At 50.5% G+C, this 13,479-nt stretch overlaps 1 protein-coding gene across 1 annotated transcript in view; it reads left to right on the top strand.

Annotated features, from left to right (window-relative positions):
- Positions 1 to 6,562, top strand: part of AIF1L (allograft inflammatory factor 1 like) — a 30,893-nt gene extending 24,331 nt beyond the window's left edge. The window contains exon 6 of the mRNA XM_044268718.1: positions 6,205 to 6,562. Within this exon, the coding sequence (XP_044124653.1) occupies positions 6,205 to 6,292 (88 nt within the window). The 3' untranslated portion in view covers positions 6,293 to 6,562. The remainder of the gene's footprint in view (positions 1 to 6,204) is intronic.
- The last annotated feature ends 6,917 nt before the right edge of the window (positions 6,563 to 13,479 follow it).

The raw sequence follows: 13,479 nt of genomic DNA, 5'->3' as shown, positions 1-13,479 counted from the left end.
TCTCCTCCAGTTACTGCCGCACCGGGTGGGAACAGTGCGGCCCTTTGTGCGGATGTCCTCCCCTCATCCCTCCCTGTTATCAGCCATTATCTGCGGCCGGGGCGGCGGGCTCTGGAGTGGCTGAGACCCCCTCACATGTGGCACGCTGCCTAACCTCCAGACAATCCGTTTTCTGTGCGTCTTGTCTCTTTCAATGCATTCCCATGAGGCGCCCCAACCAGAGCTCCGTGAGAAGGAAATTGGGGGGCTCAGGGGAGGGGCGCGCTGGCAGCTCTTCTCTGCACTTTGTATGGAGTCTGCCTTTCATTGTGCTGCAGCTTGGGTGGTGAATGGTGTGGAGGCGCAAGTAAAATGTGGGTATACAGCTTTAAGGGAGCTGCCGAATACGATGAGGGGTTCAGACATAAACGTACGGTTACCGGATGCACAGACTCCGCTCAGGGGGTCCGAAGGTGGGCAGATGCTTCACCATTCATCTTGCAATTGCTCTATTAGGTTAGGACAGTGATGGCGAACCTTTTACAGACCGAGTGCCCAAACCGCAATCCAAAACCACCTTATTTATCGCAAAGTTCCAACATGGCAATTTAACCTGACTACTAATACAGTATATGTTCCAGGTACTTTATCATTTAGCTATAATAGCCTGCCTACATTCAATGCGCTGTTCATAGTGCGCCCTCTGCTGATGCATGGCAGGAAAAGGCATATTGGTACACCATAGACTTTCTCCAGGGTGCGGGTGCCCACAGAGAGGGCTCTGAGTGCCGCCTCTGGCACCCGTGCCCTAGGTTCACCATCACTGGGTTAGGAGAAGGCTGACGTGATTGCACTCTACTGCGCTCTGCTATCACTTTATATTACTCAGGATTTATTAGCTTGTATCACGCTGCAGAACATCCCTGTATACCATATATACCTCTGCACATAACCTACCTCTGCACATAACCTGGGGCAGGTCGGGCCGCTCCTAATCCCAAGCATATAAACAGGGGATAAACACACTGGAAAGCTTTTACTTAAAGGGCCGGTAACACTAAGTCCAGATCTTATTACGGTGCAAAAGCGTTTGATATCAGCCATATATGATATAAATATATATGCACTGTAGATATGGGGTCCTCATGTCACTCAAATCATTAATGAAAAATGAAGACGATAGCTGATAACAGTGGGCAATAGACTGTATTCTCCTGTCCTACAGTCATCCTCCCCCCTGAAATGGCTGATAACAGGAGGCAATAGACTGTATTCTCCTGTCCTACAGTCATCCTCTCCCCTGAAATGGCTGATAACAGGGAGCAATAGACTGTATTCTCCTGTCCTACAGTCATCCTCTCCCCTGAAATGGCTGATAACAGGGGGCAATAGACTGTATTCTCCTGTCCTACAGTCATCCTCCCCCCTGAAATGGCTGATAACAGGGAGCAATAGACTGTATTCTCCTGTCCTACAGTCATCCTCTCCCCTGAAATGGCTGATAACAGGGGGCAATAGACTGTATTCTCCTGTCCTACAGTCATCCTCTCCCCTGAAATGGCTGATAACAGGGAGCAATAGACTGTATTCACCTGTCCTACAGTCATCCTCTCCCCTGAAATGGCTGATAACAGGGGACAATAGACTGTATTCTCCTGTCCTACAGTCATCCTCTCCCTGAAATGGGCTGATAACAGGGGGCAATAGACTGTATTCTCCTGTCCTACAGTCATCCTCTCCCCTGAAATGGCTGATAACAGGGGGCAATAGACTGTATTCTCCTGTCCTCCAGTCATCCTCTCCCCTGAAATGGCTGATAACAGGGGGCAATAGACTGTATTCTCCTGTCCTCCAGTCATCCTCTCCCCTGAAATGGCTGATAACAGGGGCAATAGACTGTATTCTCCTGTCCTACAGTCATCCTCTCCCCTGAAATGGCTGATAACAGGAGGCAATAGACTGTATCCTCCTGTCCTACAGTCATCCTCTCCCCTGAAATGGCTGATAACAGGAGGCAATAGACTGTATTCTCCTGTCCTACAGTCATCCTCCCCCCTGAAATGGCTGATAACAGGGGACAATAGACTGTATTCTCCTGTCCTACAGTCATCCTCTCTCCTGAAATGGCTGATAACAGGGGGCAATAGACTGTATTCTTCTGTCCTACAGTCATCCTCTCCTCTGAAATGGCTGATAACAGGGGGCAATAGACTGTATTCTCCTGTCCTACAGTCATCCTCTCCCCTGAAATGGCTGATAACAGGGGGCAATAGACTGTATTCTCCTGTCCTACAGTCATCCTCTCCTCTGACATGGCTGATAACAGGGGGCAATAGACTGTATTCTCCTGTCCTACAGTCATCCTCTCCTCTGAAATGGCTGATAACAGGGGGCAATAGACTGTATTCTCCTGTCCTACAGTCATCCTCTCCCCTGAAATGGCTGATAACAGGGGCAATAGACTGTATTCTCCTGTCCTACAGTCATCCTCTCCCTGAAATGGCTGATAACAGGGGGCAATAGACTGTATTCTCCTGTCCTACAGTCATCCTCCCCCCTGAAATGGCTGATAACAGGGGGCAATAGACTGTATTCTCCTGTCCTACAGTCATCCTCTCCCCTGAAATGGCTGATAACAGGGGGCAATAGACTGTATTCTCCTGTCCTACAGTCATCCTCCCCCCTGAAATGGCTGATAACAGGGGGCAATAGACTGTATTCTCCTGTCCTACAGTCGTCCTCTCCCCTGAAATGGCTGATAACAGGGAGCAATAGACTGTATTCTCCTGTCCTACAGTCGTCCTCTCCCCTGAAATGGCTGATAACAGGGAGCAATAGACTGTATTCTCCTGTCCTACAGTCGTCCTCTCCCCTGAAATGGCTGATAACAGGGGGCAATAGACTGTATTCTCCTGTCCTACAGTCATCCTCTCCCCTGAAATGGCTGATAACAGGAGGCAATAGACTGTATTCTCCTGTCCTACAGTCATCCTCTCTCTGAAATGGCTGATAACAGGGGGCAATAGACTGTATTCTCCTGTCCTACAGTCATCCTCTCCCCTGAAATGGCTGATAACAGGGGGCAATAGACTGTATTCTCCTGTCCTACAGTCATCCTCTCCCCTGAAATGGCTGATAACAGGGGGCAATAGACTGTATTCTCCTATCCTACAGTCATCCTCTCCCCTGAAATGGCTGATAACAGGGGGCAATAGACTGTATTCTCCTGTCCTACAGTCATCCTCTCCCCTGAAATGGCTGATAACAGGGGGCAATAGACTGTATTCTCCTGTTCTACAGTCATCCTCTCCCCTGAAATGGCTGATAACAGGAGGCAATAGACTGTATTCTCCTGTCCTACAGTCATCCTCTCCCCTGAAATGGCTGATAACAGGGGGCAATAGACTGTATTCTCCTGTCCTACAGTCATCCTCTCCTCTGAAATGGCTGATAACAGGGGGCAATAGACTGTATTCTCCTGTCCTACAGTCATCCTCCCCCCTGAAATGGCTGATAACAGGGGGCAATAGACTGTATTCTCCTGTCCTACAGTCATCCTCTCCCCTGAAATGGCTGATAACAGGGGGCAATAGACTGTATTCTCCTGTCCTACAGTCATCCTCTCCCCTGAAATGGCTGATAACAGGAGGCAATAGACTGTATTCTCCTGTCCTACAGCACAATGCTAGAAACCTGAATAGAATGAGGCTGCAGCGCCATCTGCTGGTCACAAGTTGATTGACCTCCTGCAGGGTCTCCGCTGACCAGTTCTGTGGATCATGGTCTCATCTCCCTATATCTTCTGGGCCAGAAGCTGCTGTTACTTAAACCTCTTAAAGCTACAGCCTCAGCATTTACTCCTGGGATGCGTCACCGAAGAATTTCTGGATGTTCTGATTTTGTTCCTTTTTTTTTTTTTTTAAAGAAGTGAGAACATGGAGGAGATGATGAGGACGTTCACCCCGAATCCGCGTGGCTGCTCTGTAATACACATATTATGGCCCAGTATTTGCTGCAGAATGTGAGGGGTCTTTCTGTTTGAGTCAGGGGGTACCTAGGGGAGAGGGGCCCCTCCTGGAGCTGGCTCCTGCCACCACTGATGGGGCCCGCTCCACACTGGAAGACAGGCATGATCATAGAAGGCCGGGCAGTTATACGGGCCATGGTTATTTCGGGGTTACCCCTTGGACTGAAGCAGGGTCATATGCAGAGGGGTGGGGGACCCTCCCATGTGCTCACGCCCCCAGTAGCCTGATTCCCACCCATAGCCAGAATGGACACAGACAATCAGGACCCCCCACCCCCTTGATGGGTCTCACCCCCTAAGTGGCACAGACTCCATATTAAAGGGGAACCAAACCCTGAAAATGTTCTCTATCTTCGGTTACAGAACGGCTGGGTGACCGAGCATGACATCATCACACTGAACAGGAAGGGCGGGGCTTAACCAGCTGCACTGAAATGCTGTCAGTCCCTGCCCTTGGTCCCCAGCAGCCACTCTTGCTCCCTCCCCTGAGATCTATCATTTATTCAATGAGGCAGAGCTCAGCAGTGCAGAGAAGTGGTGAAGGACCTGTAAGGACACAAGTGATGTCACCATGTGGGTGGAGCTCCTGTGCTGTGTAGGCATGCTTAGTGTTTCCTCCCATAAGTTGATAAATACTAGGAGTTGTACTTCTTCCCTTATACTCATTCCCTGTAATGTCCTCTGATAGCTCATAACATCCTAAAAATGCTAGGAGTTGTAGTTCTCATATATATCCACTCCATATAATGTCCACTGATGCCCCATAAAAACAGTCTGAAAATGCTGGGAGTTGTAGTTCTCTCCTCTTATACCCCTCTCCATATAATGTCTACTGATGCCCCATAAAAACAGTCTGAACATGCTGGGAGTTGTAGTTCTGTCCGCTAATACCCCTCTCCATATAATGTCCACTGATGCCCCATAATAACATTCTTACACACTTCAGTACTCTATCACAATTCCACATGGTAATAACCCAGCTTTCCCAGGAAACTGAAAGACAAATCTGTCCCACTATGGCACCATTTAGCAATGGGGAGGGGGATTTATTTTGGCAGATTTAGTATTCTGCAGTCATCACAGTTCCACATGGTTGTAACCCAGCTTTCCCAGGATCCTCAAGCACAGTGATGTGGCACTATTTAGGAGTGAGAAGGGGGATTTTTCTTGATAGATTTAGAAATCTCCAGACTTCATTAAAGATCCATATGGTAGTAACCCAGCTTTCCCAGGAACCTGAGCGGGAAGTAGGGCTGCGGCTATCGACTATCAACTATTTTTGTAATCAAGTATTCTATTGATCGAGTACTCTAATAACAAAAAACAAATTAAAAGAACATTTTTCTTTATAAAAACTCACCAGCTGCCCCCCCAGTGCCATCAGCGTGATCCTCCCCAGTGCCACCAGCGTGATCCTCCCCAGTGCCACCAGCTTGTCCCCTCAGTGCCACCAGTGCCCCCTCCATGTCCCCAGCGCCAGTGAGATAAAATACTTACCTCTCCTGTAGGGGCGCCGCTCCACAGCTCGTCCATCTTCTTCTCCCGCGCGCTGCTCGTCCTGACGTCACACAGCGGCGGGTCACAGTGCACGCTTACGTGTACTACGTCCTGACGAGGTGTCAGGCCTGAAAGTGCAGCACGGTGCGGGCCGGCGGGCGACCACGGAGCGTTAATAGCAAGCGCTTTACTCCCGCTCCGTGGTCAAAAATTTGCATCAAGGACTTTTTTGTGTCGAATTACTCGATTCAATGAAAGTAATTGTTTCAGCCCTAGTGGGAGGGGGATTTTTTGGGTAGATTTAGAATTCTGCAGTCTATTATAGCACCACATGATGGTAACCCAGCTTTCCCTGGAACCTGGAAGACAAATCTGTCCCACTATGGCACCATTTAGGAATGGGAAGGGGGATTTATCTTGGTAGATTTATTATCCTGCCGACTCCTTTACAGATCCACATGGCGGGAACACAAATCTATCTTATACTGTTAGTAACTAGAAGATTCCTTCCGACAAAATGGCGGCTCTCGCTGTGTGGACGTAGGCTATCCCGGCTGATCCCAGCCCCCTCCTCGGGGGCTTCCTGGCTGAGGTGCATGAGAGGGGAGAAGACAGGGCTGCAGCCTGAGAGGACAATCCATTGCTTTTCATTGATGTTGTGTTTTGTTGGTTCCTCTTTAACCCTTTCTTTATCTTTCCAGCATCATGATGTTTGAAGGAAAAGCCTATGAAGCCCCCCCAAAACCCGTGGGCCCCCCACCCAGAAGAGACATCAGCAGCCTGCCATAAACCAGCGACCTCAAAGCCAAGTCTGCGACCAAGAACTGTGACCAGCCAAGTGCCTTCTGAGCGACCTCCGGGCGTCGCCCCCTAGAGGATCCATTATTTATTACAGGGACTGCTGGTCCTCGCGCTGTAAGATAACATTACAGTCTTCCCCACAGCTGTGCGAGCCATTAGAGTGCCAGCTCTTGGGGCGTGGACCAGTGTAGAACGAAATTGTGTTTCTTTCCGTTTTCTTCATAATATTGTATATTTTGTAAAGAGCCGTCTATACTATTCAGTGTCCGGGGTTTTTATTATAGCTTGCGCTTAGATCTCTGCTTGCTGTCAGTGAACACGCGGCTGCAAACCTGATCATGTCCAGGAGTCGTGACAGTGTATCCCATCTCTCACTTTCAATGAGTTCTGTATGTCTCCAGTCACTGACAGCAAACGGAGATGGATGCCGGAGATCTTACACATCTGAGGGAGGCCATATTTCTAGGACACGTTTTTGTGGTGTTCCCCTTTAAATCAGTGCAGCTCTCTAAGCGATACAAGAAATAGCAGTTGGGCTCTGACAACTTTCATGGAATTGTCAGCCTTCAAGACCCGGCTAATGTCCTACAGACGGGGCTGAGCTTCGTTTGCACTGATCTAATACTCCAGTCACATCCAGAGCTGCAGTCAGAATTTGACCCTACTATCCCGCACAGCACTGCATCATGGGAAACGCAGCTCTTTTCAGAACTTCCTAAAAGACTACACCTCCCACCGTGCAAAGCGGCCAACCAATCAGGGGATCAGCAGTGAGCTGCCGGCGATTGTGAATGCAGCTTTGGATGTGACTCGAGTAGAGCAGAGGATTATTGTTGCTGACTGGATACAACTGTAACAAACCCTCAGCAGTGATAAGAATTGGGTTTACTGGTGGGGGAGAAGGGCCTGGACTGGAGTGTCTGCGGTGCTGGAGGAGGGGGGTTGTAGTTCCTCTTTGTGCCGGCTGCAGAACATCGCACCGCTTCCTCAGAGTTCGCTGACGGAGGAGATATGAAGTGGAAGCGGGATGTTGTGAAATCCGTCACTTCTCCAATCTTATTATAGACGGGCGAGATATCATCAATTGGGGGGGGGGGCGCCCTCTAATAACCCCCATGTGATCTCACCCCCCCTCCCCCAACCACAGCAGTCTTCTTTGGAGGTGTGGTTGTGTCAGGCTCCTCCCCACAGCCAATATGGCCGCCATTACAGTGTATAGCTAGGCAGGACTAGAAAGGCTCTAATGGCGGCCATATTGGTCGGCACCCAGCTTTCCTGACCAGATCTCACCTGGAACCAACCTCCCCCCCAGATATATTCCAGTAATTGCCCCTTGTTGAGTTCCATCACACTTTCTACTCCAGTCGCATCCAGAGCTGCATCTACAAATCTCTCACACTCAGTCCGCATTCTGCAAACGCAACGAGCATCACATTGTTGGGGCGCGACACTCTGCAGGACGTAGTCACAACATCTCCAGCAGCGCAGTGAACCAAGTGAGGAGGAGGAGGATGACAACTCCCACCATGCGCTACAACACAGCAAACTTTATATCAGAGGCCTCCAGCTACGGGGGAACTACAACTCCCAGCATGCCCTGAGGCCAGGCGGCAATAAACCAATGGAAAATGTAAGAATTTAGTCTGGATTGTAGCAAAATCTGAAAACTGAGTGAAGATCGCCATCTAGTGGCCGTAATAAACAATTACAGGCTCTATATCTACCATGCATGCCCATCCTGATCTTCCTGGTTCATGGAGAAAATTAACCACACAGAAGGCTAACAGGAGACGACAGGTCAACGGAGACCCCAGCAGAAATGTAGACAGACCTCGCCTGTGCCCTGGCAGCCATGATCATCTAATCCAAGCCTCACTCTCACCCCCCATCTCTGCGACCCCCATATACGTCCTCCTCATCTGTCTAATGACTGCCGCCACCTGCTGGAGGTTGTAGTTATAGCCAGTATAATAAATGCCGCCACCCGCTGGAGGTCGTAGTTATAGCCAGTATAATAAATGCCGCCACCTGCTGGAGGTTGTAGTTATAGCCAGTATAATAAATGCCGCCACCTGCTGGAGGTTGTAGTTATAGCCAGTATAATAAATGCCACCACCTGCTGGAGGTTGTAGTTATATAACCAGTATAATAAATGCTGCCACCTGCTGGAGGTTGTAGTTATATAACCAGTATAATAAATGCCGCCACACGCTGGAGGTTGTAGTTATAGCCAGTATAATAAATGCCGCCACCCGCTGGAGGTTGTAGTTATAACCAGTATAATAAATGCCGCCACCCGCTGGAGGTTGTAGTTAAACCCAGTATAATAAATGCCGCCACCCGCTGGAGGTTGTAGTTATAGCCAGTATAATAAATGCCGCCACCCGCTGGAGGTTGTAGTTATAACCAGTATAATAAATGCCGCCACCCGCTGGAGGTTGTAGTTAAACCCAGTATAATAAATGCCGCCACCCGCTGAAGGTTGTAGTTGTAACCAGTATAATAAATGCCGCCACCTGCTGGAGGTTATAGTTATAGCCAGTATAATAAATGCCGCCACCCGCTGGAGGTTGTAGTTATAACCAGTATAATAAATGCCGCCACCCGCTGGAGGTTGTAGTTAAACCCAGTATAATAAATGCCGCCACCCGCTGGAGGTAGTAATTATAACCAGTATAATAAATGCCGCCACCTGCTGGAGGTTGTAGTTATAACCAGTATAATAAATGCCGCCACCTGCTGGAGGTTGTAGTTATATAACCAGTATAATAAATGCTGCCACCTGCTGGAGGTTGTAGTTATATAACCAGTATAATAAATGCCGCCACCCGCTGGAGGTTGTAGTTAAACCCAGTATAATAAATGCCGCCACCTGCTGGAGGTTGTAGTTATAACCAGTATAATAAATGCCGCCACCTGCTGGAGGTTGTAGTTATATAACCAGTATAATAAATGCCGCCACCTGCTGGAGGTTGTAGTTATAACCAGCATAATAAATGCCGCCACCCGCTGAAGGTTGTAGTTATAACCAGTATAATAAATGCCGCCACCTGCTGGAGGTCGTAGTTATAACCAGTATAATAAATGCCGCCACCCGCTGGAGGTTGTAGTTATAACCAGTATAATAAATGCCGCCACCCGCTGGAGGTTGTAATTATAACCAGTATAATAAATGCCGCCACCTGCTGAAGGTTGTAGTTATAGCCAGTATAATAAATGCCGCCACCCGCTGGAGGTTGTAGTTATAACCAGTATAATAAATGCCGCCACCCGCTGGAGGTTGTAGTTATAACCAGTATAATAAATGCCGCCACCCGCTGGAGGTTGTAGTTATAGCCAGTATAATAAATGCCGCCACCCGCTGGAGGTTGTAGTTATAACCAGCATAATAAATGCCGCCACCTGCTGGAGGTTATAGTTATAGTCAGTATAATAAATGCCGCCACCTGCTGGAGGTTGTAGTTATAACCAGTATAATAAATGCCGCCACCTGCTGGAGGTTGTAGTTATAGCCAGTATAATAAATGCCGCACCTGCTGGAGGTTGTAGTTATAACCAGTATAATAAATGCCGCCACCTGCTGGAGGTCGTAGTTATAACCAGTATAATAAATGCCGCCACCCGCTGGAGGTCGTAGTTATAACCAGTATAATAAATGCCGCCACCTGCTGGAGGTTGTAGTTATAACCAGTATAATAAATGCCGCCACCCACTGGAGGTTGTAGTTATATAACCAGTATAATAAATGCCGCCACCCGCTGGAGGTTGTAGTTAAACCCAGTATAATAAATGCCGCCACCTGCTGGAGGTTGTAGTTATAACCAGTATAATAAATGCCGCCACCTGCTGGAGGTTGTAGTTATATAACCAGTATAATAAATGCCGCCACCTGCTGGAGGTTGTAGTTATAACCAGCATAATAAATGCCGCCACCCGCTGAAGGTTGTAGTTATAACCAGTATAATAAATGCCGCCACCTGCTGGAGGTCGTAGTTATAACCAGTATAATAAATGCCGCCACCCGCTGGAGGTTGTAGTTATAACCAGTATAATAAATGCCGCCACCCGCTGGAGGTTGTAATTATAACCAGTATAATAAATGCCGCCACCTGCTGAAGGTTGTAGTTATAGCCAGTATAATAAATGCCGCCACCCGCTGGAGGTTGTAGTTATAACCAGTATAATAAATGCCGCCACCCGCTGGAGGTTGTAGTTATAACCAGTATAATAAATGCCGCCACCCGCTGGAGGTTGTAGTTATAGCCAGTATAATAAATGCCGCCACCCGCTGGAGGTTGTAGTTATAACCAGCATAATAAATGCCGCCACCTGCTGGAGGTTATAGTTATAGTCAGTATAATAAATGCCGCCACCTGCTGGAGGTTGTAGTTATAACCAGTATAATAAATGCCGCCACCTGCTGGAGGTTGTAGTTATAGCCAGTATAATAAATGCCGCCACCTGCTGGAGGTTGTAGTTATAACCAGTATAATAAATGCCGCCACCTGCTGGAGGTCGTAGTTATAACCAGTATAATAAATGCCGCCACCTGCTGGAGGTCGTAGTTATAACCAGTATAATAAATGCCGCCACCTGCTGGAGGTTATAGTTATAACCAGTATAATAAATGCCGCCACCTGCTGGAGGTTGTAGTTATAGCCAGTATAATAAATGCCGCCACCAGCTGAAGGTTGTAGTTATAGCCAGTATAATAAATGCCGCCACCTGCTGAAGGTTGTAGTTATAGCCAGTATAATAAATGCCGCCACCTGCTGGCTACATTACGGTCCGGCGCGTGTGTCACGTGACATTTCATGTACTGTATTTTAATGGTGGCTATGAAACTACTGCAACACGGCAGTCGCAAAAAATCCAGTCGCAGTTGTGACACCATTGAAATCCATTATGCCACGTGCAGCCAGACCCTGGGTTAAGCCCCATTCACAGGAACGTATATTTGCTCTGCGTTTTTAGCGGATCAGATGCAGACCCATTCACCTCTACGGGGCCGCAAAATTGCGGACAGCCCACCCCGCCCACAAAAAAGACAGAACGCGTCCTATTCGTTGAACAAATAAATAAATAAACAAATGCAACGCGGATTATCCGTATTTTTTGTGCATCCGCAAAATACAAAGTCATGTGACTGCACCCTTAAAGGAGTTTTCCAAGAATTTCATACTGACGACAGTCCTCTGGATAGGTGATCAGTATCTGATCGGTGGGGGTCCGACACCCGGGACCCTCGCCGATCAGCTGAGGGCACTGGATCTCCTGTAAGCGCCAAAGTCTTCTCTCTGCTTTTCTTAGGTCCGCGACGTCACGTTCATCGGTCACTTGGCCGAGGACAGTGATGGCAAAGCTTATAGAGACCGAGGGCCCAAACTGTAACCCAAAACCCATAGTAACGTGCCAACAATTCACCCTGAATCCTACAGTCCAGTATAGTCTATCTTCCATGTACTTTATCATTAGCGAGGAGATCCTGCCTGCATTCAGCGCGCTGCCTGTGCCGTACATAGTGCGCCCTGCGCTGCCTGTGCCGTACATAGTGCGCCCTGCGCTGCCTGTGCCGTACATAGCGCGCCCTGCGCTGCCTGTGCCGTACATAGCGCGCCCTGCGCTGCCTGTGCCGTACATAGCGCGCCCTGCGCTGCCTGTGCCGTACATAGCGCGCCCTGCGCTGCCTGTGCCGTACATAGCGCGCCCTGCGCTGCCTGTGCCGTACATAGTGCGCCCTGCTCTGCCTGTGCCGTACATAGTGCGCCCTGCGCTGCCTGTGCCGTACACAGTGCGCCCTGCGCTGCCTGTGCCGTACATAGTGCGCCCTGCGCTGCCTGTGCCGTACATAGTGCGCCCGGATCTGCCTGTGACGTACATGGTGCGCCCTGCGCTGCCTGTGCCGTACATGGTGCGCCCTGCGCTGCCTGTGCCGTACATAGTGCGCCCTGCGCTGCCTGTGCCGTACATAGTGCGCCCTGCGCTGCCTGTGCCGTACATAGTGCGCCCTGCGCTGCCTGTGCCGTACATAGCGCGCCCTGCGCTGCCTGTGCCGTACATAGCGCGCCCTGCGCTGCCTGTGCCGTACATAGCGCGCCCTGCGCTGCCTGTGCCGTACATAGCGCGCCCTGCGCTGCCTGTGCCGTACATAGCGCGCCCTGCGCTGCCTGTGCCGTACATAGCGCGCCCTGCTCTGCCTGTGACGTACATAGCGCGCCCTGCGCTGCCTGTGCCGTACATGGTGCGCCCTGCGCTGCCTGTGCCGTACATAGTGCGCCCTGCGCTGCCTGTGCCGTACATAGTGCGCCCTGCGCTGCCTGTGCCGTACATAGTGCGCCCTGCGCTGCCTGTGCCGTACATAGTGCGCCCTGCGCTGCCTGTGCCGTACATAGTGCGCCCTGCGCTGCCTGTGCCGTACATAGTGCGCCCTGCGCTGCCTGTGCCGTACATAGTGCGCCCTGCGCTGCCTGTGCCGTACATAGTGCGCCCTGCGCTGCCTGTGCCGTACATAGTGCGCCCTGCGCTGCCTGTGCCGTACATGGTGCGCCCTGCGCTGCCTGTGCCGTACATGGTGCGCCCTGCGCTGCCTGTGCCGTACATGGTGTGCCCTGCGCTGCCTGTGCCGTACATGGTGCGCCCTGCGCTGCCTGTGCCGTACATGGTGTGCCCTGCGCTGCCTGTGCCGTACATGGTGCGCCCTGCGCTGCCTGTGCCGTACATGGTGCGCCCTGCGCTGCCTGTGCCGTACATGGTGCGCCCTGCGCTGCCTGTGCCGTACATGGTGCGCCCTGCGCTGCCTGTGCCGTACATAGTGCGCCCTGCGCTGCCTGTGCCGTACATAGTGCGCCCTGCGCTGCCTGTGCCGTACATAGTGCGCCCTGCGCTGCCTGTGCCATACATAGTGCGCCCTGCGCTGCCTGTGCCATACATAGTGCGCCCTGCGCTGCCTGTGCCGTACGTAGTGCGCCCTGCGCTGCCTGTGCCGTACACAGTGTGCCCTGCGCTGGATAATGGCAGGAAAAGTCTAAGGCATATTGGTACACCATACACGTAGCCTAGGAGCAGCTGATCCCCATAGACGTGAACAGGGCTGAGCGCAATACCAAGCACGGCCATTATACAGTGTACAGCGCTGTGCTTGGTCAGCTGAGGGAAGGCTGCAGTTATAACCAGTA

This window comes from Bufo gargarizans, chromosome 9 (genome assembly GCF_014858855.1).
Source record: "Bufo gargarizans isolate SCDJY-AF-19 chromosome 9, ASM1485885v1, whole genome shotgun sequence".
NCBI lineage: Eukaryota > Metazoa > Chordata > Amphibia > Anura > Bufonidae > Bufo > Bufo gargarizans.
The sequence above is the reverse complement of the archived record's forward strand: the minus strand, read 5'-3'. Positions and strand labels throughout refer to the sequence as shown.